General features: G+C 40.1%; 2 protein-coding genes across 21 annotated transcripts in view; both read right to left on the reverse strand.

Moving 5' to 3' along the window:
- Positions 1-19,656, reverse strand: part of PRKAG3 (protein kinase AMP-activated non-catalytic subunit gamma 3) — a 33,555-nt gene extending 13,899 nt beyond the window's left edge. For 14 of the 19 annotated variants that reach the window (XR_015740836.1, XR_015740838.1, XR_015740837.1 and 11 more), the window contains exons 1-8: positions 18,984-19,178; positions 15,607-15,649; positions 12,959-13,578; positions 10,861-10,942; positions 8,523-8,581; positions 6,228-6,273; positions 5,518-5,572; positions 2,684-2,810 (exon numbers count right to left, since the gene is read on the reverse strand). Coding sequence is in view for 12 of the 19 variants with exons in the window: in XM_087920586.1 (XP_087776712.1) it covers positions 2,684-2,810; positions 5,518-5,572; positions 6,228-6,273; positions 8,523-8,581; positions 10,861-10,942; positions 12,959-13,578; positions 15,607-15,649; positions 18,984-19,076 (1,125 nt within the window). In the remaining 7 variants the exon portion in view is untranslated. The other 5 variants (XM_087920587.1, XM_026707953.2, XR_015740842.1 and 2 more) reach the window with 4 other exon arrangements.
- A 3,182-nt stretch (positions 19,657-22,838) lies between these two features.
- TTLL4 (tubulin tyrosine ligase like 4) overlaps positions 22,839-26,505 on the reverse strand; it is a 29,551-nt gene continuing 25,884 nt past the window's right edge. For both annotated transcript variants that reach the window (XM_026707895.2, XM_026707896.2), the window contains exon 19: positions 22,839-24,968. In XM_026707895.2, the coding sequence (XP_026563680.2) occupies positions 24,821-24,968 (148 nt within the window). In that variant the 3' untranslated portion in view covers positions 22,839-24,820. The remainder of the gene's footprint in view (positions 24,969-26,505) is intronic.

Raw genomic sequence — 26,505 nt, forward strand, 5'->3', positions numbered from 1 at the left:
GTAAAGCTATTCAACACCACCGACAATACTGCTACTCTTCAAAAAGACCTCAACTATGTATCAGAATGGTCAAACAAATGGCAACTTCAAATCTCAACAAATAAATGCTCTGTCTTACATATTGGCCCCCCAAAATCAGAAAATAAAATATAGGCTGAATAGTCAAGACCTTGTTGATGATTCAAACTCTGTCAAGGACCTTTGAGTACTCATCTCTAATGATCTAAGTGCTAGAGCCCACTGTAACTACATAGCCAAAAAGGCATTAAGAGTTGTTAACCCAATCTTACATAGCTTTTTCTCTGGTAATATTACACTACTAACTAGAGCATACAAAACATTTGCTAGACCAATACTCGAATACAGCTCATCAGTCTGGAACCCACATTACGTATCTGATATTAACACTGTTGAGAAAGTCCAGAAATATTTCACAAGAAGAGTTCTCTACTCCTCTACTCGTTGCAGAATACCTTATGCCACCAGACTTTAAATTCTAGACCTAGAAAACCTAAAACTATGCCACCTTCGGTCCGATCTAAGTATAGTATATAAAATCATACATTGCAATGCCCTACCTGCCAATCAATACTTCAGCTTCAGCCATAACAATACAAGAGCAAACAATAGATACAAACTCAAGGTTAATCGCACCAAACTCAACTGCAGGAAATACGACTTCAGCAACAGAGTGATCAATGTCTGGAATACTCTACCTGACTGTGATTTCTTCCCCAAACCCCCAAAACTTTAACCTTAGACTTTCTACTATTGACCTCACCTCTTTCCTAAGAGATCTGTGGGGGGTGTGCATAAGCACACCAACGTGCTTACCGTCCTTGTCCTATTGTTTCTTCTGGGAAGACGAACACAATACAGAAGCCTGATGATGGCAGATGAAATTCTGCCGAAACGTTGCTACAACTTTAAAAGCACAACTACAATGACGTAGGAAAATACCCGAATAAAGCTGAAAAGCTGAATGCCATACATGTAAGTACCCACGAAAACTTAAGAAAATATATATATATATATATATATATATATATATATATATATATATATATATAATTTATATATATAATTTTTATATATAATTATATATATATATATATAAAATTTTTTCTTATATGTATCCATATATTCATAACTATGTTTTTACTTATACCTATTATCTTGTAAGCAATTGACAAACCAAAAAAAAAAGGATCAACTAGCATAGGAGAGAAAGACACCAAAATAGGAGGGGTTCATCAAAAGGCAGTAATAATTGATTCTCCAATCTGTCTTCAATTCACCTAAAATAATACCATGATCATCAAACCAAGTTTAATTTAAAGGTAAACAGATCTACTTCTCAATCCTTATTCTACAGCTTCAATGATTACTTCAGTGCTATACCACTTATTTCTTTGTTCTCCTTCCAAAACATTAGCAATCTTACTCAAGGTGAGCTCTCCTAGCCTGATCAAACTCCCTTCAGGGATAAAATAAGAAAAGACAGAGAATTAATTGGCTCTGGGAAGAAAAAAACATTTAGAACAAAAAATACTAGATTGTGCTGAGATGGATAAACTTACAACAGAACTAAAAGGCAAGGAGGAATCAGAATATTATGCAGTTTGGGATAGATGGTATAAATGGATAGAACTGTGATAGCGATCCTATGACACGCATGCCAGAGGTAGCACTCAGAGCCCTCTCTTTGGGCATGTGAGCCGTTGCCTCAACTCAGCTCCACTGCGCATGCGTGCATGTCTCCTGCCAGCCACCTGGTCTTTGGGTCTCTATCATGCATGTGCATGAGGCACATGCCCATGTGTGGGGGACATGCACACACATTGTTTTTTGGGGGTGTGCGTGCACTTTGTGCACTCGGTGCTGAAAAGGTTAGCTATCACTGACATAGAACACAGGAATAAGGATTAATGTATAGGAATAAATGTAAATATATGTATTATTGATGACACAATACTGTTAACAATGTAAATAGAGATGTGTAATTAAAAAATAATAATAATAAAAGAACAGGGTTATCCAACACTGACAACTTTAAGATGTCAACTCCCAGAATTCTCAACCAGCATGGCTTGCTACAATGGCTTGCCTATGATTCTGAATTCAATGAAGAGGAAAAATTTAATTCTGCGCTCAACCTTTCTTTCACAAAAGAGCTTTTAGCCAGCAATATACTTTCAGCTCATAACTATAGCAATGTATTGAGATTTTCATGAAAGACCAGATCCAAATGCTGTGGAATAGAAGATATAAAGGCTACAACCACATAAGGCCATTTCTATCATGACTGTTTTACCTCCCTCCATATGTACTGGCTCCCTCCATTCTACATCCTGCACGTAATAAGCTAAATGCCACTCTAACCCTTTCTCCAAAGGCCACTTTTTCTCCAAGTAACCAAGTTTTAAATAAAGGCAACAACTTTACCCTCCTCCATCTTTCACTCCACCCTGTCTCTGTTTCAAACTGTGAACACCTTGAAAGGCGAAAGAGATTTGTGTGCCAGTTTTTGAGCTCAACCCAAGAAAAAGTTTTCTCTCAACTTTTTAAAAGCACCGTGAGCATGGCCAGTGCAGGTTGACAAACAAACCCTTAAGGAACAAATTCAGTAGAGTCATCACACAGCAGCAGCACTCCGGGCTTCCTAGACCTTCCAAGCACTCACAAAGATGTGCAGAAATTTGAGGATGCGCTTGTGGGTCAGGATGTGCAGGACATTTCCTGAGATGGGATCAATCACAGGCAGTCGGTGGATCTTATTCTTAATCAAGGAATAAACCGCATCAAAGAGGCTAGGAGAGGGAGAAAGGAGAGACATGAAAAGGCTGTGTGATGTTCAGTGGTGGTATGCTACTGGTTCGGCCAAACTGGTGGTAAAAAAAAAAAGCCTCTGATCAGCGGAGAGGAGGAAAATAAGCCTCCACATCAGCTGAGAGGATTAAAGACCTAAAAGCACATGGGAGGGAGGGTCCTAGCCAGGGGTGCGGTTCATATTTTTTAACAACCGGTTCTGTGGGCATGGCTTAGTTGGTGAGCGTGGCTTGGTGGTCATGTTACTGGCTGGGCGTGGCCAACTCAACATCACTCACATCGAAGAATGCATCTCCTCGCCTGGCCTCTCATGACTGTGGGAAAGCTGCAACAGTCGTAAGTGTGAAAAATGGTCATAAATCACTTTTTTCAATGGTTACTCCACACAAGCAAAGTACCAGCAAAGGAGGGGGAAAAAACTGCAGAGACGTTCCTGAGACAGGAAGTCTAGTCCAGCCAAGAATGTAAAAAGGGTTAATGGAGAGGCAGTTTCTGTAAGCAATACCAGAATGTTTCCTTCCTGCCTTCGAGTAATTGGAAGGCATTCCTGCCTTAGGCCAGTAATTTCTTCTAACAACTGGTTCTCCAAGCTGCTTAGAAATTTAACAACCTGTTCTAGGGAATAGCGAATAGGTGTGAACTGGTAGAATCCCACCCCTGGTCCTAGCTTTTTGTTTTTTCATCCTCTCAGCTGATTGGCTTGTTAGGGATGTGCGCATTAGGGGTGCGCACATGTGCATGTGCACATGGGATCACCCACCGAACCAGTAGTGACTAACGTAGGATCTCACTACTGATGTTCCTCGGGATTGTTCTGACCCAAACCCTTTTCCAATAAAACAAATACAAACCAAAGGGAATAGAAACCTTTTAATTATTCTTACGAATATCCGGTTAAAAGGCTGCTGCAAACTAATTAACTTTGATAAGCATGAGCGTCGCCAAAACTGTGTGAGGCTGCCAAGAATAACAGATAAGAACTATTTAACAACACAAGAGTCTTCAAATATCAACTTAAGATACTGCAATGTCCATGAGGCTGGAGTTTCAAAATGTTTTTGCTTCCTGCAAAGAACATTCACTTCACAGCTGGCTTTTATCTTCTTGAAGGAGGGACCATTACCTTGCAGCCTTACTCCCGAGTTGCCCATGCTGCTGCAGCTGCTTTTTCCTGCGAGCAGACCTAACCCTAACCCTAACCCTTAGCACGGGCTCCTCGGGAACCTCCTCATCGCTGCTGCCAGCCCCCACAATCACTGAAGGCAGCAGTCCACTCCCTAATGGTCCTAGCCCCTCATCTGAGTCCTCACTCTCCTCAACCGTCCGCACCTGCTGCCGGCTAACCACAACAGGGATGGACTGGGAAACCTCCTCTTGCTGTTTCTGTTGCTCCCTTCCGGGAGAAGGTTTCAAAGTATTTCTAGCAGGACTTCCAGATTCTGTAATGGCTTAGTTCCCTATGCCATCCATCTGGTAAACTTGCAAGGTTTGTTTCTCTCGCCATGTACATATATGCCTCCAAACTAGACTGTGTTGTTTATCCGTGTCGTATAATATAATATGTGGGCATAATTTTATATTTATTTATCCCGTCATGTTTCTGTTTATATTAGAAGTGGAGATGCTTTGAGAGCCATATGCAACGTAATTTCATTTTAATGTATGCCGATTAATGTACATTCAAAGTGACAATAAAATTAAGGTCTAAGTCTAGGTCCTCATCTCTGGACAGTCTCCTCCAGGGGATTCAGGAGCATGGACAAGCTTCAGAATGGAGGAGTATGTGAAGGAATACAGGTGAGTTATTCCCTGTTATGGAAAGAATCTTGGAGTAAAGATAGTCCTTGACTCGCAACTATTCATTTAGCAACCATTCGAAGTCACGAACTGCAGCAAAAAAAGTGACATATGACTGCCCCTCATACCGTTGACCGTCACAGCATCCCGATGACCACATGATCAAAATTTGGATGCTCGATAACCGGCATGTACTCACAATGGTCGCATCATCCTTGGGTCATGCAATCACTATTTGTGACCTTCCCAGCTGGCTTCCATCAAGCAAAGTTAATGGGGGAAGTCAGATTTACTAAATGACTGAATGATCCGCTTAATAAATGTGGCAAAACATATCCTAAACTTTTTGAGTGAAATTCATTTAACTATCACCTTGCTTAGCAATGGAACTTCTGGTCCCAGCTGTGGATACCTGTATTCAACTAGGAAAAATAAATGTTTTTGGGTTAAGAGATGATTGGTAAAGCATCATTTTTTTTTCTGCCTGTTATCAGCTGATAAAGTTATAAAGTATCATAGATTCTACTAGGACAGGGGTCTCCAGCCATGGCAACTTTAAGACTTGTGGACTTCAACTTCAAGCTTTGCTGGCCGAGGAATTCTGGGAGTTGAAGTCTTAAAGTTGCCAAGGTTGGAGACCCCGGTATTAGGTTATCCCTGGATCTCTCTCTCTCTCTCTCTGTGTGTGTGTGTGTGTGTGTGTGTGTGAAATATCCCACATTATCAGGCATCTCTCTGATTTCTTTTTGACAGCCACAAAGTGACAAGGGTTTTGTAGTATGTGGTGGAGTGAAACCTTTTGCATTAGGTGGTGAGAATGAAGGTTGGCAAACCTCTTACAAAAATAGGATGCTTTCCTGCTCTTGCCTATCTGGGAAATGCTTGACCTACCTGTGGTTTGGAGAAATATGCACCAAAGGCTTGAAGGAACCCTGCAAATACACCTCTGGAGAGAAAGGGAGACAGATGGATAGCATATAATTAATAAATGCAGTTGATAATGTAATAAGAACAGATTCTATCAACAATACAAGCTGAATTTGCCAGATTGCCTGTTTATATGCAGTAGAATTTCTATATCTTTCAAAACAAATTTAGGATAATAACAGACCAGCACTAGTAGCCTATATAAACTTGGGAGAATAACAAAAACCAGACTGTAAAGCCAGTATAGAAAAAGTGAAGAAAGGGTGTAGGTATAGCATGAAACTAATAGTAATAGTACATAGAATAGACTTATATACCATTTCACAGTGCTTTGCAGCTCTCTAAAGCAGTTTACAGAGTCAGCCTATTGGCCCCAACAATCTGGGTCATCATTTTACCAATCTCAGAAGGATGGAAGGATGAGTCAATTTTGAGCCAGTGAAAACAGAACAAATAATCAGTACATAGCCAAATAATACCCACTGTTTGCTTAGTAAAAGAATATTGGATGATTAGACAATTTAAATCTGAATTTAAAGAATGGTTTTAATCTAAGATTGATGCAAGTAAATAGATATAAATATAACATTCAAATATGTGATAATGTTAACTAATGTTAAAAATGTTAAACTGCATTTATGATATTCAATTTCTTTGATGGAAACCCCACTTACCTCTCCAAGTTTCAATTTTGTGCCCCTCAATCTCGTATATCTGGACCTGGAACAAAGTAATAGTAGTGAATAGGTCAGATATCAGTGTTGATCATGTGAGTTTACTATCACACTACTATTTGCTATTACTGAATTAAGAAGAAATACTAGATTTAGAAATCATCCATTATTCTTAAGGGATCCAGTCTGGAACAGTGGAAATAATCCAATCCAGTTCCTATTGCTCCAAATATAATTCATTCCAGACTCAGGGCTTCTAGATTAAGCTTGGGGTGGGGGGAAGAGTCAGATTTTACCTACTTTCTGTTTAGTATGGGAAAAACACAGGTAGATCTATCTTTCAAATGTTTCACCAGAATTTAGATGATCTTTCAAGACAAGGTAAATCTTTATAAATGGAAGATGTATGTCAAATTTCATCATGCAGAGTTCTGAGCTGCATACTTTTTAAAATGTAGTTTTTTAAAAAGTCAATGGCTTTGCTGTTTTGGGATTGACTAGTGAAGAAATTTACAGCAAAAAGAACCTCTGTAATGGGAAGCCCCTTTGCTAAACTTTAGATTTATCTCATAATTCTACAGGACAAAAACTGGATGATAGTGCAAAGAAGCAAATTATATATAATAATGAATAATAGAAGGAATAATAGAAGGAATAATGGATGGAAACTGAACAAGGAGAGATTTAACCTGGAAATAAGGAGAAACTTTCTGACAGTGAGAACAATCAACCAATGGAACAGCTTGCCCTTGGAAGTTGTGGGAGCGCCATCAGTTGAGGCTTTCAAGAAGAGATTGGACTGTCCTTTGTCACAAATGGTGTAGGGTCTCCCACCTTGGACTAGATGACCTATAAGGTCTCTTCCAACTCTGATTATCTGTTATCTGTTCTATCACCAAACATCCCTCATTTCCAAGGGTTTTTTTTCCAGCTCCAACAATGCTGAAATTGGCTTGAACAATGATTGAAGCAAGGATTAATTTGAAGAGAGACCTGCTATTCACTGAACCCAACAACACCCCTGCCTTTCCTATCAAAATTTGTTTTCTTGAGGCTTTTGCAGTACTAGTAAGTTACTGATATATAAAATAGTTGAAGACATTCATATTTACCGTTCTTGTTGGTAAACCATCTTTGCTTTATATAATAAAACTTTCCCAGCCACTGAAGGAAGATACAAAACCAAACACACTTTCCTAATTTATTGTGCTTATTGTGTTTTTAGTGAGCCTGGGGTCAATTGGATTACTTATGGCTAATAAAAACCCATGACTTTTGGTGGTAACTCTGCAGAAACAAATTGGGAATAGAATTTTGTGGAGACTCTGAATTAGGATGAAGCTGGCTGGGACCTACCCAAATTATTCTGGATATATTAATAACTATTCTAAAGAATCACACTCTCTGCTTTATATGACCTGGGTTTCAGCCTAACTCTTTATGGAAAACTTCTAACTGGAAAAATTTGAAAAAGACATAATAAAAAGATGCTTTTGAGTGCCAACTACTATATTTGATGGATGTCTCATAATGTGCATTTGCTTTCTGTTGCTTCAAATGGTCTGACCAACCGATTTCAAATTTTAAAATATGCATTTTAGAATATTTAAAGTATAAATATTAAAGAAAATTCCTGAGAAGTATGAGTTACGTAAAACACACTGTTTGTGAACAAGATAGACCCTCATTTTTTAAAGCCAGCCATTCAATGAGCACCTCTCGGTATTAGCTTCTTGTATATGGAAGTGAGATGGATAATCTTAAAAAGTCCCTTCCTGTTCCCTTGAATGAGAACCCAATAGTGTAACTTCATATTGCTTTTAGAAATGGCTCTATGGCTAGTCGATATGAAAAGACAAATATGTTGACTCTCAATAAATATGTTGAGTAGATATGCATTATAAAGTTTTCCCCAGAATTCTGTTTTTAAAGTGTTTAGGGACACTTCAGATTTTCTTAAAACATTTATTTTTAAACACACTAATATTTCAGTTGTATTTACCACATCAATGAATATTTATTCTAAAAGTTGCTCGTAGGCCAATGAAAAACAATTTGTGATGTGTCCACTTTCTTGGTTTCCATTTTGAAACATTTTTGTTCACCTACCCATTTTTCCAGCTGAAAGACTCAACTCTTAGAATCCCAAATATGGAACAGCTCATGCCTGCAACTTAATTTTGGGTGGTCGTCCCAATTTGTTTCCTCTCTTCTTCTCTCCAGTCCCCTCAACAAAACTGTCTAAAGCCACTTTCCTCCAGATTTGAGAAGATGTTAAGGTACTGGAAAACTCACCATAGGAGATCGATAATAGCGATGTAAAATATTAATAAAATCAGTGATGGTCAGCATGCCTGCAGGAGAGAAGGTAAAATGAATGAATGGATGAATGAATGAATGAATGCCACTTATACACACAGAGAGGTTGCAGGACATGGGCTGCGGGCTATAAACTGCCTAACAGAATTTACATTATATATGGCTTCTTATAGTCAATTTTGCCTCCTCTTCTTGCTGATTTCCGCATTTCTACACTCCTAATGATTTACCCTTTCCTGCTGCCATTAGTATGGAGTGCTATCCATGTTTCCTGCCCGATAACCACTAGCCATCAAAGGGTAGGTTGGGAGAAGAGTTTGAATGATCTAACCAGGGGTATGTTAGAGCTCACAGGTAACAAGATCCACATGGGCCCCTGGAACTCACGATTGAAATTTGGGAACAAAGCACAAATTTGGCAACTTATTCTTTCTTATTTCTACTGAAATAAAATAAGCGCATCCAGTTTCTTCTAGGCTATTGACAGACCTATTTTGCTGAGCAAGCATCCTGCTTCCTTTCCATCCTCCCAGTTTTGTAAATACTATAACATTTGCAATTTTTAAAGTGTGTGTGTGTGTGTATTTAAAATATTGCTTGCTCCAACCTTAATTGAAATAGGCATCAATGCATGAGGCAATAGAACGGACCCAAAATGTTAAAATTGATATTTTAAAGACTTAAAGGTGCAATTCAAGGTATTGGTGATCACCTTTAAAGCTCTCCATGGCATGGCTCAGGTTACTTGAGGGATTGTATCACCCCACTGGGATTGGCCTGTACCACTTGTGCTGGCAGAGGAGGCATTCTGCGGGTCCTGTCAGCCCGATTATTCCAGCTGATGGGATCCATGAGTGGGGCCTTATCTGCTGTTGCCCCAAACCTCCTATCTATTTGTAAGGGCCTAAAGACATGGCTCTGCCAGTCGGCTTGGGGCCCCAGTGCAATGGAGGTGGCTGACTGAATAATAACAGATCCCATCTCTCCCACACACACCCTCTGCCTCTTCCCTCCCCATGTGTCTTTGGTTTTAATGTTTCTTTTTAACTGTTTATATTTTAGCTTATATGTAACTGTAAGCCACCCAGAGTTATTCTATGGTAAGATGGGCGGCTAATAAATTTCATAAATATAAAATAAATAATAAAATAATGTTTTATAAATAAAATTATCCATGTTTTCAGTAAAGTCAAATTATGGTGTGATTTGTAGTCCCCTCAAAGGAAAGCACTACAATGAAAGTAAGCATCTAAAACAGCCTGCGGCAGTTCCAGGAAAAATGTGTCCAAATATGTCTATAGCCAATTCATATACCATAACCAGTTTCCTTCTAGAGTTACAAATATGACTGCGAATGGTAGGTAGGATCCTTTCTGTTTGATTTCATGTTGGATTTACTGAGGGGATTACTGCATGTTGTCTTACATGAGGTCAATATACTGCCAGTGCTGCCTCTAAACGAAAAAAACAAAACATTTGTGCTGGGAAGGCGTGTAATCTTTCTGGCAGCCACAGCACAAATAATCCCAGTGATGAAGAGCCCAGCAGCCAGAGGTAGGGGTGTTTCTGCAGTAGGCCAACTATTGCTGCACAGATGACTGACCTCTGAAGGTTCCTTTTCCATAAACCATGGATTATGTGGATGAGTGATCTGATGCCAGCTTAAGAAGGAAAACACTATGTTCATGCCTGGCTGTTTTACCAACTTTAATCTGTCTCTGCAGCAGGCTGGCCGTGAAGTGAAGGTGCATTTTGAGGGCAGGTTCTTGGCAAGCATTTCATGCTGTGGCAAGCAGGATTTGTGGATGAACCTTAAAATGTCTGCATGCATCAAATTCTGCCTCCTTGATTCTCCTTAATATAGTTTGAATAGAACTCTTTATTGGCCAAGTGTGATTGGACACACAAGGAATTTGTCTTGGTGCAAATGATCTCAGTGTACATAAAAGAAAAGATACATTCATCAAGAGTCACGAATCATAAGGTACAACACTTAGTAATAATCATAGGGAAGCAATCAAATCATACTAGGAAACAGTCCATATAAATCGTAAGGATACAAGCGACAAAGTCAGTCATACAATCACAAGTGAGAGGGGATGGGTGATAAGGAGGGATGAGAAGATTAACAGTAATAGTAGTGCAGACTTTGTAAATAGTTGGACACTGTTGAGGGAATTATTTGTTTAGCAGAGTGATGGCATTCAGGGAAAAACTGTTGAAAGAGTGGCAATCCCAAATCCTCTCTCCATCTTTGCCATGTCCAACTTTTGCTGCGTTCAGCCTCTGCTGTTCATTCAGTTGCATCACTTACCCACAAAGCACTGCTGTTTGCTGTCCCAAAGAGGAGCGGCTCGCACCCCATTAGCCACCAGGGCCAAGAACGCCTTTTTAATCTGGGACAAGAGACAGAAACCAGATTGACTGGGGCTGCATTCTGCGGCCCACCCCGCACCCTGTCTCCGTAGGGAATAACTGAATTAACCTTGCACAGTGGACAAGGAAAGACCGACTCAGGATTGGTTCTTTATTCTGCATTTCTTTGCTTTGACAATATCATAGAAGATATATTTTACTGACGGAGTGGTCACCTCTAATGCAGCATTCCGGTCAATTCAAGGAATTCTCATGCAAAACAACCAGGAACAGTGTCGATGGAGATTCTCAGTCATCCAGGTCATGGCTGTCCCAAAGGTGCTTTTTTCAAGAGGCAACTGGACTTTCTGGTTTTTCTTTGAAGACATTTCGCTTCAAGGTAAAAACAAAGGCCACCCTTTTGAAGACAGCAATCTCCACATTTTGAACAGAGAGGATACCTAGTTTGAAAGAGGGGTCAAAGAGACCATCTATGTCAAAATTGAACAGCCCTCTCTCAACAGAGGGGAAGAAATACAACATCATCTATCTCCAGTCTACAACACAGTCCTTTCAACAGTTCCAAGAAGACTCCACATCCATTTGCACTACTCAGATGACTCTGACATTACAGACAAACCTCCAGGTGGCCTCAACGACTCTCTAAAAGAATACAATTGACCAGCTGTCTGCAAAGAGTATAAATCCTTCCATTCCTCACCATCCAGTCAGAGCTGAAGAAGCTTCTTGGACGAGAAACAAAATGTCTTCAAAGAAAAACCAGAATGTCCAGTTGCCTCTTGAAGAAAACACCTTTGGGACACCCAGGAACAGCTATATTCTTGTGAACCAGCTATGCCATTGTTTTATAGCTTTTTTCTCACATTAAATAAATCAAATGCTGGTCATGTTGATAGGCAAGATAAATACTTGTCAATATGCTCAAGTTGATTCTTTGCAGAATAATTTCCAGTGAGCCTGAGATTGTACCAAAGATTGAGGCTACATTTGGGCTCCTTATAATAATGTTCTCATGTGCAATCTTTCCTTTTCCAATGTGAATGAGGAACAAATTTTGCAGCCGCATAAAAAAAAGATGTAACCAAGATGGCAGCAAGCCCACCATTTCCTCATCCTAGCCACCTAAACACTACTGTAATATGCCATCCTGGATGTCCTTGCAACTATTCAGAAGCTATAGAATGGTTCAAAATGCACTTACTTCAGAGGTGGCATTCAGCAGGTTCTGACCAGTTCTGGAGGACCGGTAGTGGAAATTTTGAGCAGTTTGGAGAATGGGCAAATACTCCCTCTGACTGGAGATTTTACAGTATCCTTCTCCAGCCACGCCCACCAAGTCACACCCACAGAACCAGTAGTAAAAAAATTTGAATCCCAACACTGACTTACATGTCTGGTAATGGGTTGAGCTTGATGTACCCATGTGACACCAGTACTGCAAGAGTTGCATTGGTTGTTGGGAAGCTTCAGGGTGCAATTCAAGGTCCTGCTTATAACATACAAAGCTCTCCCGTTATCTAAGAGGGCACACACTTTTGAAGAGAATTCAGCCTTCTGGAAAATGCTGGATGGCAGAGCATCCTGCACATGTTTCCCTTTCAAGGGTGTGAACAAGAGAAATCCATAAATGTCCCTTCTCCTGTATGGCTGCCCTCCTAGGAACAATCTATGTCCAGAGACAAAGATGACTCTAGCCTTGTTGATATTTCAGAAGGTGTGAAGACCTAGCTCTTCCATAAGTCCTTTGGAAATAGAATGGAAGTATGAATATACAGCAGCTATTCCCAAAGTTGAAAAGAGGATGAGCCTTTACACTGTTTGCTATGGCATATTTTTAAACCTAATTTATATTAGAGTATTGTTAGCTACTTAAAGAATCTTTAGACCGAAGTAGCATATAAACTCAAGTAAGTAAATAAACATCTAAGATACCAAGCTCCCAGCAGACTCAGACAGCAATATAATCAGATAACAATATTCCCCCAGTCCCTCCTCAAATTACTACATGGTTCACAAAACACCTGTATCCTCCTTACCTGCAGAGTGGTCTCAAACACGACCAGTTTGGAACTGGTGGGAATAGCATCATAACAGCGATGACTCCGCATGAACTGCATATAGATTTCAGCATCTGGGCCCAGGAATTCAATATCAGGACCAAACCCAAGAATTTCACAGTCGAGTGAAATGACATCATCATCGTCATCTTCCTGTTTGGCCTGTTCAAGCTTTGTGTCCTCTGATGTTACTCGAGTGCTGGGACCCAGGACTGTGCCTTTGTTAAACTGACCTGTATCTTCTGAAATCCGTGTTCTTGCTGTGGTACACCAATCCTTAATCCTACCTTGGGGTATCATGTCATTGCCTGCTCCACTGTTGCTGTGAGCTCTGTCCAAGTCTTTGATCTCTGAATGGGTTGACTTGAAATCCAGTTCAACAGCAATGGCATCTGCAGCTGTCACTTTGCCAATGTGTGTTGCAGTCTCAGCATCAAACACCGTTGGCTCTGGGTCCTGCCTCTCAGTTCTGCCATCTGCCACTACATTTGTCATTATCAAATTCACTTCTTTGTCACTGGCAGTCAAATCCTTGGCTTCCTGGACAACAACATTGGCTTTCAAAGCAGATTCCTCAATGTCCAGAGATGAGGCAGGGCCTAGTGGGCAAGCATTGTAAATCAAAACATTGAAAGATCTTTCATAAATGAATAAAAGTCATGTTGTCCTTTTGAATCAAGCCAAACTTCTGTCCATGTCATTAAGTCTACAGCTGTGATGTTGATCATATAAAGCTGCAAGCAGGCATATGCTGGGCTGAAATTAATTGTGCAAAGGAACAAACCTATACTTGCAGCAATTATGATTATACTGACCATCACTCATTTATATATTCCACCTGACCATTAGAAAATAAGTACTCACTTCATTTATTATTATGGCTTGTCACATGGTCAGTCAGATGTTCAGAATGGATTTGGCATTTTATCTGCCTACCGAGACCTTCCCAAAGATCTGGGATAGGCAGATATGGATGTTTGATAACATTGTAGATATTATTACAAGATATAAGATGTTCCGAGGAAGTCTGTCTTTTGCAGTTGACTAATAATTATCAATACCAATGATGTTCAAATGGTGCTGCAATTGTTTTGGGATTGTACCCAAGGTGTCTATTACTATTGCTTTGCTTTATTTTGCCACAGTTATTCTATTTCTACTGGCAAGTATTTGTATTTTGTAATAGCAATAGCACTTATACTTAATATACCATTCCACAGTGCTTTTACAGCCCTCTCTAAACGATTTACAGAGTCAGCATATTGCCCCCAACAATTTGAGTCCTCATTTTACCCACCTTGGAAGGATGGAAGGCCGAGTCAACCTTGAGCCTGGTAAGATTTGAACTGCCAAATTGCAGTCAGCTGGCAGTCAGCAGAAGTAGCTGCAGTACTGCACTCTAATCACTGCACCAGTAATCTTCTCCAGTTCCTTGTGTTCTGTTCTGCTGTCTCCGACTAATGCCACGATTATTATTATGTTTTCAAATAGCAGAAAACCATAGATGTACTAACATCAGGTTTTCTGTAGGCATTCTCTTATTACAATAGGACAATATTACAATGGAATATATGTAAGAAAAAAGCTTTTTACCAAAGGGAAAAAACTTTTATCTAATTGCTTCTTAAAATTGGCAGTGAGGGAGCTGTATACTTATGAATACATGTCTATGACACTTGAACAACTTTATTAAGTAGCCCTTGGATAACAACTATCTGTTCAGCATTTATTCAAAGTTATGATGGCACTGAACAATAATACTTATGATGGGTCCTCATTGTTTTTACCATCACAGCATCCTCACCGGAACATGATTGTAATCCACATGTTCTGCGCCCAGATCACGATTATAATGTTGTAACAAGCTGAGGTTATGTGATCACAATTTCCAATATTCCCTGCTAGCTTTTCACAAGCAAAGTCAATGCAGTAGCAGTAGAAAATTAAAAGTCACAGTCACATGAAGTCCTCACTTAACAACCTATATAGTCCTCATTTTATGATGGCAACTGGGATTGCTAGAATTGTAGTCGCTAAGCAATGTGGTCAGATGATGTTGCACTTCATGACATCATTTAGTAGCAGCAATTTCAGTCCCAATTGCTATCGTAAACTGTAGCTGTATAATCCCCACTGAATACTCTCATAACTACCCAGTGAGATAGGGCACCATTATTCCTCTTTGACAGAAGGAAAACAGAAGCTGCAAAATATTGCAATTTGGCCAAGAAACTTAAACCTAAACTTGAATTTTGAATCCAGTTAAGGTCAAATGTCTCTTGATTTGTTTGAAATGGAATGCAATTAAGTAGCAACAAACCCAAATTCCCTATATGAAAACTACAAGATTATTTGAAATAGGGGGAAATTAGCATCTGGATATGGAGGAGATTGAGAGAGTAGTATTAAGCAGTATTAAACTAAAAAGAAAACAACCTTGCTACATGGGGTTGCCACATAAATAGTGGGTACTCTAAATAATGTGAATAGCAGTTTTAGAAGACCCCCCCCCCCCAAGCAGGCAATTAGTATCCAATTAATCTTCCCTGGCACAAATGCCTTTAATTAGCATCAGCTGAGTTGACAATGGTCACCCCATCAATGGACAAATCCAGGACACAACTCACCTGTTTCTTCCGGATGCTCGAGGCCATTGTTCAGTGATGGCACCTGAAGGCCAAAGAGAAAAGGGCAGAGTTAAACAGGGGTTTGTTACATCTATGCTCAGTGCAGCTTCTAGGATCTGAATGCTACAGACCTGAACCATACACTGCAAGTCTACATGATGAGAGGACATCCTATCTTTTTCATCCAGGTCTATGAAACCAAATCAAGTTAAATAATAATAGGATTTAAACAAAACAAGACAAAAGTGACAGCCCTTCTTAATTTTGCAAATAAGCCTTTCAGATATTTCCTTGCCACTTCCATGGCTCTATTTCCTCCATCACACCTAGGAAATATTGAACACAGTGAAGACAGAAGCTTAAATCTTGCACAAGTTCATAATAAATCCACCAAGGAGGACATAAGGCCACCCAGACCAAGTTATGTTAATTCAAATCCTATCTGTTAAAGAAAGTTATATGTCATTTATGTGTATGCAGTACATATATGAGAGACTGGGAACTTTGGGCCCCATAAGCCTTAAGCAAAGTTCCTTCTCCAAAGATCTGGCCCTAAGGCTCCCTCCAGAAGTGGGCACCATTTTGGATGTAGCTGGCCATAATGAACTACCCAGAGGTGGTGTTCAGCAGGTTCTGATCAGTTCTGGAGAACCAGTAGCGGAAATTTTGAGGAGTTCGGAGAACTGGCAAATACCACCTCTGACTGGCCCCACCACCATTTATTCTCTGCCTCCAGAGTCCCAGCTGATCAGCTGGGTCTTCTTTTGTTGCCCTGCACAGGAGAACGGAGCTGGAAAGCAGGTTAGTGGAGGTTAGTGGAGTGGGGAGGGAATGGAGACTACACAGTATCCTTCCCCTGCCATACCCACCAAGCCATGCCTACCAAGCCACATCCACCAAGCCAAGCCACACCCACAGAACCAGTAGTAAAATTTTTTGAATCCCACCACTGGAACTACCTGTCCATAGATCATCTTTGGCAAGGAGAGCCAGCCAATCCACCCCCTCTGTCTCTCTATACATACCATGGAGGCCACACAGTAGTTTTTCAGAGCGGCCACAATTCATTGCGGCCACTCCGAAAATGGCACCTGCTTCCAGGATGGCATGACAGGACTTCTGTGAAGTCTATACAGAAGCCTGATTATGGCAGATGAGATTCTGCCAAAACGTTGCTACAACTTTAAAAGCACAACTATAATGACGTGGGAAAATACCTGAACAAAGCTGAACACCATACATATAAATACCCACGAAAACTTAAGAAAACAAATATATACATACATACATACATACATACATACATACATACATACATACATATAATCTGAGATGTAGAAATATATTTCTGAGATAGAGCATGTTTCTACACAATTGTTTTAAAATGTTTTATTATTTCTAGTACTGTTAAACAGTACAAGAACTTCCATTATTATATCAGACTAGGCTGCAATATCACACTCATAAGTTAAGAAGAACCCAGAATATAAAATTCTTTAACATACCAAGAACTTCTACTCACTATCCTTGACTCAGCAAAAAACAGTACTTGCATGAAATTTGCCCTCCATCTTACTGACACCTATTTTGCCATTATTCCTTGGACTTCCCTCCAAGGCAGGGGTGGGATTCTACCAGTTCACACCTATTCACTAGAACCTGTTAACATTCTAAGCAGTTTGGAGAACCGGTTGTTAGAGGAAATTACTGGCATAATCCTGTAAGGAAAGCAGGAAGGAAACATTCTGGTGTTGCTTACAGAAACTGCCTCTCTGTTAACCCTTATTATATTCTTGGCAGGACTAGACTTCCTTTCTCAGGAACAACTCTGGAGTTTTTTTCCCCTCCTTTGCTGGTACTTTGCTTGTGTGGAGTGACCATTTAAAGCTACAATGGCACTGAAAAAAATGACTTATGACCATTTTTCACACTTACGACTCTTGCAGCAACCCCACAGTCATGAGAAGCCAGGCGAGGAGATGTGGGCCTCGATGTGAGTGATATTGAGTTGGCCACACTCAGCCAATAACATGACCATCCAGCCATGTCCACCCAGTCACATGACCACCAAGCTACGCCCACCACCTAAGCCATGCCCACAGAACCAGTTGTTAAAATTTTCGAATCCCACCCCTGTTCCAAGGTATTGGGTAATGGTGCCTAACAGATTTTACACCTTGAGGCCATTCTTGGAGAGAATTCACAGAAAACTTCTCTTTAATTTGATTTACATTGTATAGGAGTTCTGGGTGGTGTACCCTCTTTTTCCTTACAACAATCCTGTGAGGTTGGAACAAGTGTGGAAATGCCCCATTGCTAGGCGCATTGATTGACTGATTGGACATATATGGCGTCCCATCTTCATCTGCCACAACTCTGGGCAGTCCACAACAATAATAAAACCCACTAACACTCTGCCTGTCCCATCCCAGGCTTTACTGCTGAGATATTACATTCCAGTAGTGTTGAGGTAATTCCCCATTAGGAGAATGAGCGCATACAGGGAGACGTATTTGAGAGTAGTGTTTGAATAATCACACACAGCACAGAGATACACTGTACAGTAAATATAGGGTATTTTTACTTTCAATAAAGGTTTAAGCAAAGTTCAAACACAGTCCAAAGTCATTCACAGGTTAAATCAGTCAGTTTTCAGTCCAGGGCTAATCCAATAACAATTTCCAGTATCAAAAAAAAGTTCAGTATCAGACTTACAGCAAATCCAAGAATATCAGTCAATTAGAAGGAAAGGCAAAACTCTCCAACAGAAGGAAATGGAGACTGAGACACACTCTCTTCTGAGACTAAGACTAAGACAACCCAGGTTTCTGGTTCCATCTTATGACAGTTTGAGAAACCACACCCAATTACACTTTTAGGATTCTCTTAAAGAGACAATATTAAAATGTCTATCCTGGTTTATATATTGCTAACCCAAATACCTGTTAGGTGACTTATATTCCTAACAAGTAGAGTCAGTTCTACATCAGCACCAGGAAAAGAGGCTGGGGGAGGTGGAGTATAAAGAAAGCTAAGGAGAAGATACATCAGAAATTAAAACCAAACCAAACCAGGAGGGGTTAGAAGGGAAACGGGGAGGATATATCTCCAGAAATAAATACAGAAAACTGGAGGACGGTGGGGGTGCATCTAATGAGAAAATTGACAGGCAGAATTAGTATTAAGCTACAAGGTGCTTCAGTAGCACAAAGCCGAGGCACATTTGGGAAGCAGGGGTGGGATTCGGAGGGGAAGTTCGCGTTGTGCAGTTGCTCCCTGTTGTACACAAATCCGTTTCGTAACTGAACCTCGGCGCGAGCTTTGGGGGCTCAAGCTTGTAGCCTGACAAGTCCTACGGCTATTAACCCTATCCTGACCTTACTCTCCGGGCAGCAGAAAGCAGGTGGCGATGTTGGCTGCAGGATGTGCCCCGGGCCAGCAGACAAGAGACACAGACAGACAGATGTCATTGGGAGCCATCGCTGTGAATCCTTTCTCTGGGCGGGACGGGACCGATCCCGGAACCGTCGACTTGCTGTTTGTGGGACTCTCCGCCCCACCGCCCGCCAGCGCCTTACCTGCTCCAAGGCCTGGGCCGCTGTCGCTTGCTCCATGCCGGCAGCTTCTATTTAGGGCAGTTGGCCCAAGCGGCTTTAGTATCACGTCTGCGGCGGGCGGGGAAGGGGGAAGAGAGGAGTGACAGCGGCAGTGGTGCCAGGAATCGTCTTCAGCTAGAAGCCATCCTGCCCCGAGCCGACGGCACCGCAAAGGCCGGCTCTTTTTCTAAAACCAAAGGTTCTCTGGTTCTATAGGTATTAGGCCGACATTCAGCAGGAAATACTCCAGATACCCCCTGCTGCTGCTGCTGCTGCTGAAGTAGCTTTCTTTCGCACTAGCCTGCTTCTATTTTTGTTTTGCACTCATCAGTATGTATTGCATCATCCAATGATTTTATCAGACATTTAGATAAACTGCAGCGGTTGAGTACATCCTATTCTATGCCCGTTAAAGTTGCAGGCACTTTGTTCATGCTATGCAAGAGAACGGGAAGGATTTCATGAAAGATGTAATTCTAGTGAACTTGGAACTCATTCAAAAATGTGTCTTTCTGAGTAAACTTTGATTTCAAAGGCTTTATCTACACAGTTCGAACACAAGTCTTGATATGGCTGTAAGGATAACTGAAAGGCTATGCTATATATGGAATACTGTACCAATATTGCATATTGTATGTCTGTGAATCTGAACGCTTCTGATAAGGCACCAATATTTGTTTCTGTTAAGCAGATTTGCTCGTTTCTGACCCAGGACAAATTGGATACATGTGTCCTAATTGGAAAATTACCTGGAAAAATGTAACCTCTTTATCCCCCATTTCATGCAAAACATTTCCTTGCCCCCAAAGACTGTAAATTTATAGAATGGGGTTTTTTTCTGCATCTCTTTGCCACCAAACCTGCTGATTTTACTGAGCCTTGAAGGAACTGAAGGAGACATCCTGCAGGGTCAATGTTTCTCCCCCCTCCCAAACCCCTTCCCCAAACCCAAGTTGTATTCTAGTGGAATGCTGGTTTAGGAACTAAACCAGTACAGCTCAGAGGGAAAATTCCTCGTATATATGGGAACAGGCTCAGGAGGAAGGCAAAATAAAATATAGCTAATTGCATTTTGAAAAGTTTTTTCAGAGGGTTGCATCAACCTACTTGTAAAAGATATAATATAGGGACTCTGAGGGGCAAATAGAGGAGCATCCATTTCATTTTGCCTTCATCCAAAACCCTGTTTATGCCATGAAATGATTGACCATAAGGATCAGGTACTTGCATTGTTTCTCACCATTTTCTTTCACAATAAATGTTCAACTTCTAGTAGATTTTTATTTTACACTCTTGCACACGCTGTTTAAAAGAGCAAAACATGCTAGTTAACTGAATCAAAATAGATGCTTTCATTAGAACTAGCAACGCTAACCAAACTGAAATGCCAGCAATACAAGACTGCAAAATCTAGAATGTCTGGCTAGTTCATATTTGTCTTCTGAGAACTGCAATTTGATTCTTCTTCTTTTGTAATATACAGTCAACGGAAAAGAATTGCAAAATGCAGAACATTTTTTTGGAGAAGAGGGCAAACTTAAGAAACCTAATGGTCTTATGCCTTGAATATCAGATTTTAAGATGCTGACACCCTCCCAGAAAAATAAAGCTAGTTATGGAGGTTTCTGTATGCTATAATAAACAATTCAGATTTTGGATGATGAGAAATATAAAGCATTATAATATGGCCTTTGAGTAAATCAGACCATTGAGCCATTTACCCTACATTTTCTTACATATTATTTTTGCACCTATCGTTATTCCCATGTTGCATAACAAACAACTTTTCAACCTTGTAATTCTGGGAACACTCACTCCCAGAATTGTCTGAAGAACAAAAGCTGAGTAAGATAGAAAAGGAAATCTCTGGATCATATTGCTGAATACTCCCAGTATCTTTCAACACTGACCATGACTTCTAGAGCCTCTAAAAGCTGCAGTTGAACAATTTTGTCCACTGTTGATTGGGAACTTCACAAAATATCAGCACCCCAGGCCTACTGGAACTTCAGGGCTGAATTTAGGATGTAGGGGATGCAAACTATGCATTCTGCCACTGGGCTGAAGGGACAGATTTATCTAGAAATGCACAGCTTGTTTCCTGGATCTCGTGTCCCTCTAATGTTGATGGAAAAAGCCATATTAACTTATGTAAGAGTTGTAATCTTTACTAATGTAAACAGCCCAAACACTTCTTATTTAGAGATTATAGCAATTGAAGATAGTATCTGAGCTCTTAAAACCAAGAAATGAGATAATTGTATAGGCCAAACAGAATGTGGGGGATGAAGACTTGTTTGTTACTTACTTAGGAGGGGTGGGTAGTGGTTGGAAGACCTTAAGATAGCTCGTAGAGCTGTCGATCTGGGGAATTCCTTAGGTCACCCAAAGAGGCTTCTCCCCTTTCACACTTCTACCAAGTTAGCTCTTTTAGGTCATCTGATATAATCAAATAAGTCAGACTAATTCACAAGTGATCATTGCTGTGGAATTTGAGAGGGTCAGTTATATACCAACATCATATAATTCTCAGGAAAGAAGGCTTGATACCAACTTGGAGGGGAAGACGGGGTGGGGTGGGGACTCATTCTGGGCAATAACCCAGAATAACCCTATTAGGCTATTCCTAATAGAAGACTTTTGAGCTTTTCTTGTTCATGCACCTGGTAAAGAGTGGAAGCTGTGATCAATACATTCCCCTCATCAGTGTGGTTATTCAACAAAATAAATTTTAATTTTAAAAAAGGCAGCATATTTAGTTTCAGCAGCAATCTAGCTTGTTTTGATACATGTTGAAGGGCAGGTTTAAACATCTTCAAGTCTCACCAAAGTTGTGACTTCTCTTGGCTTTTTGTGGAGTTGGTACAATCATCAACTCACCCTTATTTAAAAGTTCTTCAGAAAGGGATAGCAGCAACTCAGAGATGACTGGCAACATTTGTGGAATACACCTTAAATGCTCGCCATCTCCACTTCTGTCTCCAAGTTGACAAGAAAGCAGAACAGACCTAAGGAGGACCTGATGACTACTAGAGATGGAACTGAAGAAGAAATTTAAATTCAAAGGGCTACACAATAAACTCCTCCTGGTGAAGTAATACCAATCTTTCTCTAATAATGAAAAAGAAATCTGAAGGGATTTCAGGAACAGCGTAAGAGCATTATTTTACAGACAGATTTGGTTAAAAAATGCTTCACTGTGAAGCATTTCTTTTATCTAAATTCTCTATACTTGCCAAAATATTTAATTCAATATGTATGATTAAATTTTCTGCTCCTAAAGGTTAGTCAGGCCATCCGGGATCACAAGTGATTGTGTAGTAAGAATTAAAACCTGTTGGTTCAATAATGTATGGTTTGGAAATGTTACTACTATTAGCTGGGACTATCGTTTCCTGGAAGGGTATAACAATACCTAGGGGATAATTCTAAAACAAAGCAGTTTAAAAGAGAGTTAGTCAATCTGATGGAATTAAATCAAGATTAGTCATGGACCAGAAAGAGTAATGTCACAGAGATATTGACACAGGAATCTTCGTACATTTAAACATCTATTAGCGTGATTCATGATTACTACCTCCACCAATGGAGAAATCAACAATCTGAAAGCTACACTGTAGGAAACAGTCATTCCTCTTTTGTCAATATTTTAATAAGACATTCAGCATAAGGAAAAATATGGGATTGAGGATATTATTATTGCTGGGAAAATAATGGTGGAATTTGCATATATACTGTACACTAGTCAAATTTTTAGCAAGGAAGAAGGTTGAAAAAAAAAAGGCTCCTCTGTTTTGATTAACACAAGAATCGCTTGGCACCAAAGGTGCCAAATGCCACCCACAAGATTCAGACATGTCAAACAGAATCTAGCACCGGCTTACAAACTAATGTTCCAGCACAGAGGAAAAATATTAAGTGTCAGTGACTAGAGTGTCATATAGATCAATGTATAAATCTTTCAGGCCCAAACATCAGGTCAGAAAAAAAAGGTCTTATAAACTGAAGTGCAAGTTTCAACATATTCCAGGCATTTGTATGTCGTCAAAATATCAATACATCTGAGGCCTATGTATGCATCATGAAAATGTACGAAAACGCTACTGTCCAATATTAAAGTGGCAGCAGCGAAAGTACAGCTTCTGATCATTAAAGATTTCTCCAGCAGTAAAAGAAAAAAGGCAAACGTTGCTATTGATTGGAAACAGTAGTGATTTCCAGAATGTAGAATCTCAAAACGAGCCCCCATTTTCAAGTCATATGAAGTCTCCTTTGTGGAAGAAAAAAAAATGGAGTGTGTGTTGTGTATGTTATGTAGTGCAATTAACCAAAAAAGGAAAAGAGGATTTTCATGTTGATTTCCAGCCCTAAGTCCAAACTAGACTTCGTAGAATGGGATCCCGTTATTGAAGAACCCATAAGCATGATGCAGACATTGAGGGCAAAAACACAAAGTGAGTAGACACAAAGTGGGTGGCTTCCTTGGTGTTTTCTTTTTTTTTTGGGGGTTGCAGCATTTGGATGTGTTGTGCATGTGTTTAAATTAAACTAGCCTAAGGTTTGCTATTCTGCAGATTAAGAAAAATTTGAACATTACTTTCAGACACTAAATCTCATTACTGTATCAAAATATTAAGAAGTGTGAATATCTTAAAAAAAGAAGATAAAAGGCAAAGGTTTCCCCTCCAGTCATATCCAACTGTAGGAGGTAGTGCTCATTTCTGATTCACAGCCAAAGAGTCTGAAGACACTCGTGTGATCATGTGGCTGGCATGACTATACATCGAAGGCACACTGAAAGCTGTTACCTTCCCACCGAAATGTACCTCAGTCTACTTGCATTTGTATGTTTTCAAACTGCTCAGTGGACAGGAGCTGGGGCAATGAATGGAAGTTCACGCCATCACATGGTACTTAGGACTCAAACTGCCAACCTTCCAAGGCTTAGGTATCATGTGACAAAGTGAGCTCCTTAACCCAAGCCCAGCATCTTAACTGCTTGGCTACTGCGCCCCTTGTGAACATATACTGAGGTACAAAGATCATCAAGTTAAAGAGGTCTCACACCAAGGAGTCTTACCATTTGCCTGCATTACTAGTGTTCCAGAAGACATGTTGAAGATGGTTTCCTGCAATGCCTGACTAGACAGGAATTTGTTTTAATCTTAATTGCAGGGGGCTAGAGACCCCTTATATGCATGCCGAACCTTGCCCGACAGTAGCAAGGCACTGGAAACAAGGCAAGTAGTATCCAGTCTAACCTGACATGGTAACATTTAACAGTGAGAGGCACTTGTGACTCAAGTAATGAGGAACATGCCAACGACAAGAAAATACAAGAAATTAAATAGTTTTTTCAAGCTTCTATGTTTAGAAACTTACTTTGTCATAAAAAACTATAAACAGAATATTTTGTTCCTTTTGATCAAGTAAAGCATTTCCTCTTTGTCCCAATTTCATTTCCCAAAAAAATATTTCTGCAGGTGCACCCTTAGCTGAGGTCCTCTCCACGTTTCCAATACTGGCTCTCCTAGCCTTTTTCTGAGGTAGGTCACATGCACCTCCCACCCTCCTGACACTGCAAAGGAGGGGAGGTTGGCCTGTTGCTCAGTCCCACCTCACTTTATCCCATTTGAGTTGCTCAGGGCATTAGATATGGTGGTCTTTTTGAGAGTTCCAACTGCGTGCTTAATCTGAGGTAAAGTCTGAGCGCAAGAACTTGGCTCAGGGTTTCGGACTGGCTCCTCTCCATCTCGTGGGCCTTTGCTGCAGAAAAGAAAACATGTCCTGAGAAAAATTCATTCCTGTTCAACAAAATAAACTGTGCAAATAGTTTCCAAAGCATGCTATTTTGTCAAACTGACAAGACTCATTCTCTTTCTGTTTGCTTTATGTTACCCTTGAATTTGAAGGGAATTAATAAGTTCTTTGGGATGGATACACACTTAAATAACAGCAACAAAAATGGGGAAAATGGCTTCATGAAAAATAAATGCTAAAATTATTCTCCCTTCCCCTCCTCCTCAGGCATCTATCCAAAAAAAATTGGAAGCTTAACTTTATACTTTGGTAATTATAGCTATCTTAAGTTGTCCTTTAGTGGTTAGTCCTTTAGCTTTAAATAGATACTTCAGTTTTAGTTAGTCCTTTAGCTTTAAATAGATATTTCATCTCTCTACAGGCCCTGATGGGGAAGAGAGAGGAACAGTATTACAAGCCCAAGGCTAAATTATGATTGTTCATGTAGCATTAAAATTCGATTTAGCTTTATACCTAATCTGGGCTAGTGAGATCTAAAAGATCAAGATGAGCATTATATTAAATATAATTCTGCTCTTGAATATATTTTTTCAAGGGTTTATAAATAACATCATTAGTAAAATGTGTAAAATATACCTGTGTGATCATTTAAAAAAGCCCAAAACAAAACAAATTAAAAATCAATTAAAAGAAGCAGTTCTCCCTACATCACATGCAGCTAAGCCAAATTCAAATTTGTGGTGCTCATTTCAAAGTCAGGTAGTCATTGACTTACAACCGTTAATTTAGTGTCCATTCAAAGTTACAGATGATCAGAGTTGGAAAGGACCTTGTAGGCCATCTAGTTCAACCCCCCACCCCCACCCAAGCGGGAGGCCCTACACCATTTCTGACAAATGTCTCAAGTGATGGCGGCTCCCACAACTTCAGAGGGCAAGTTGTTCCATTGGTTGATTGTTCTCACTGTCGGAAAGTATCTCCTTATTTCCAAGTTAAATCTCTCCTTGTTCAGTTTCCATCCATTATTCCTTGTCTGGCCTACAGGCACTTTAGAAAACAGCTTGACCCCTTTCCTCTCTGTGGCAGCCCCTCAAATATTGGAAGACCGCTATCATGTCTCCCCTGGTCCTTCTCTTCACTAGACTAGCCAAGCCCAGTTCCTGTAACCGTTCTTCATAGGTTTTAGTCTCCAGTCCCCTAATCATCCTGGTTGCTCTTCTCTGTACTTTTTCTAGAGTCTCAACATCTTTTTTATAAACTGGTGACCAAAACAATGGCAGTGAAAAAAGTAATCATGTGATTAACATTGGGTTGCTTGGTAACTGACTCATATTTATGATGGTTGCAGTATGCCAGGGTCATGTGATCACCTTTTATGACTTTCTGACTAGCAAAATCAATGGGGAAGCCAGATTCGCTTAACAAGCCTGTTACTAACTTGACTATTACAATGGTTTCCTTATCAACTGTGGCAAGAAGAGGTTGTAAAATGGGGCAAAACTCCCTTGACAACTCTCTTGCTTAGCAACAGAAATCTTAGGCT

This window comes from Pseudonaja textilis, chromosome 1 (genome assembly GCF_049901715.1).
Source record: "Pseudonaja textilis isolate UNSWEBS1 chromosome 1, rPseTex1.2, whole genome shotgun sequence".
Taxonomy (NCBI): domain Eukaryota; kingdom Metazoa; phylum Chordata; class Lepidosauria; order Squamata; family Elapidae; genus Pseudonaja; species Pseudonaja textilis.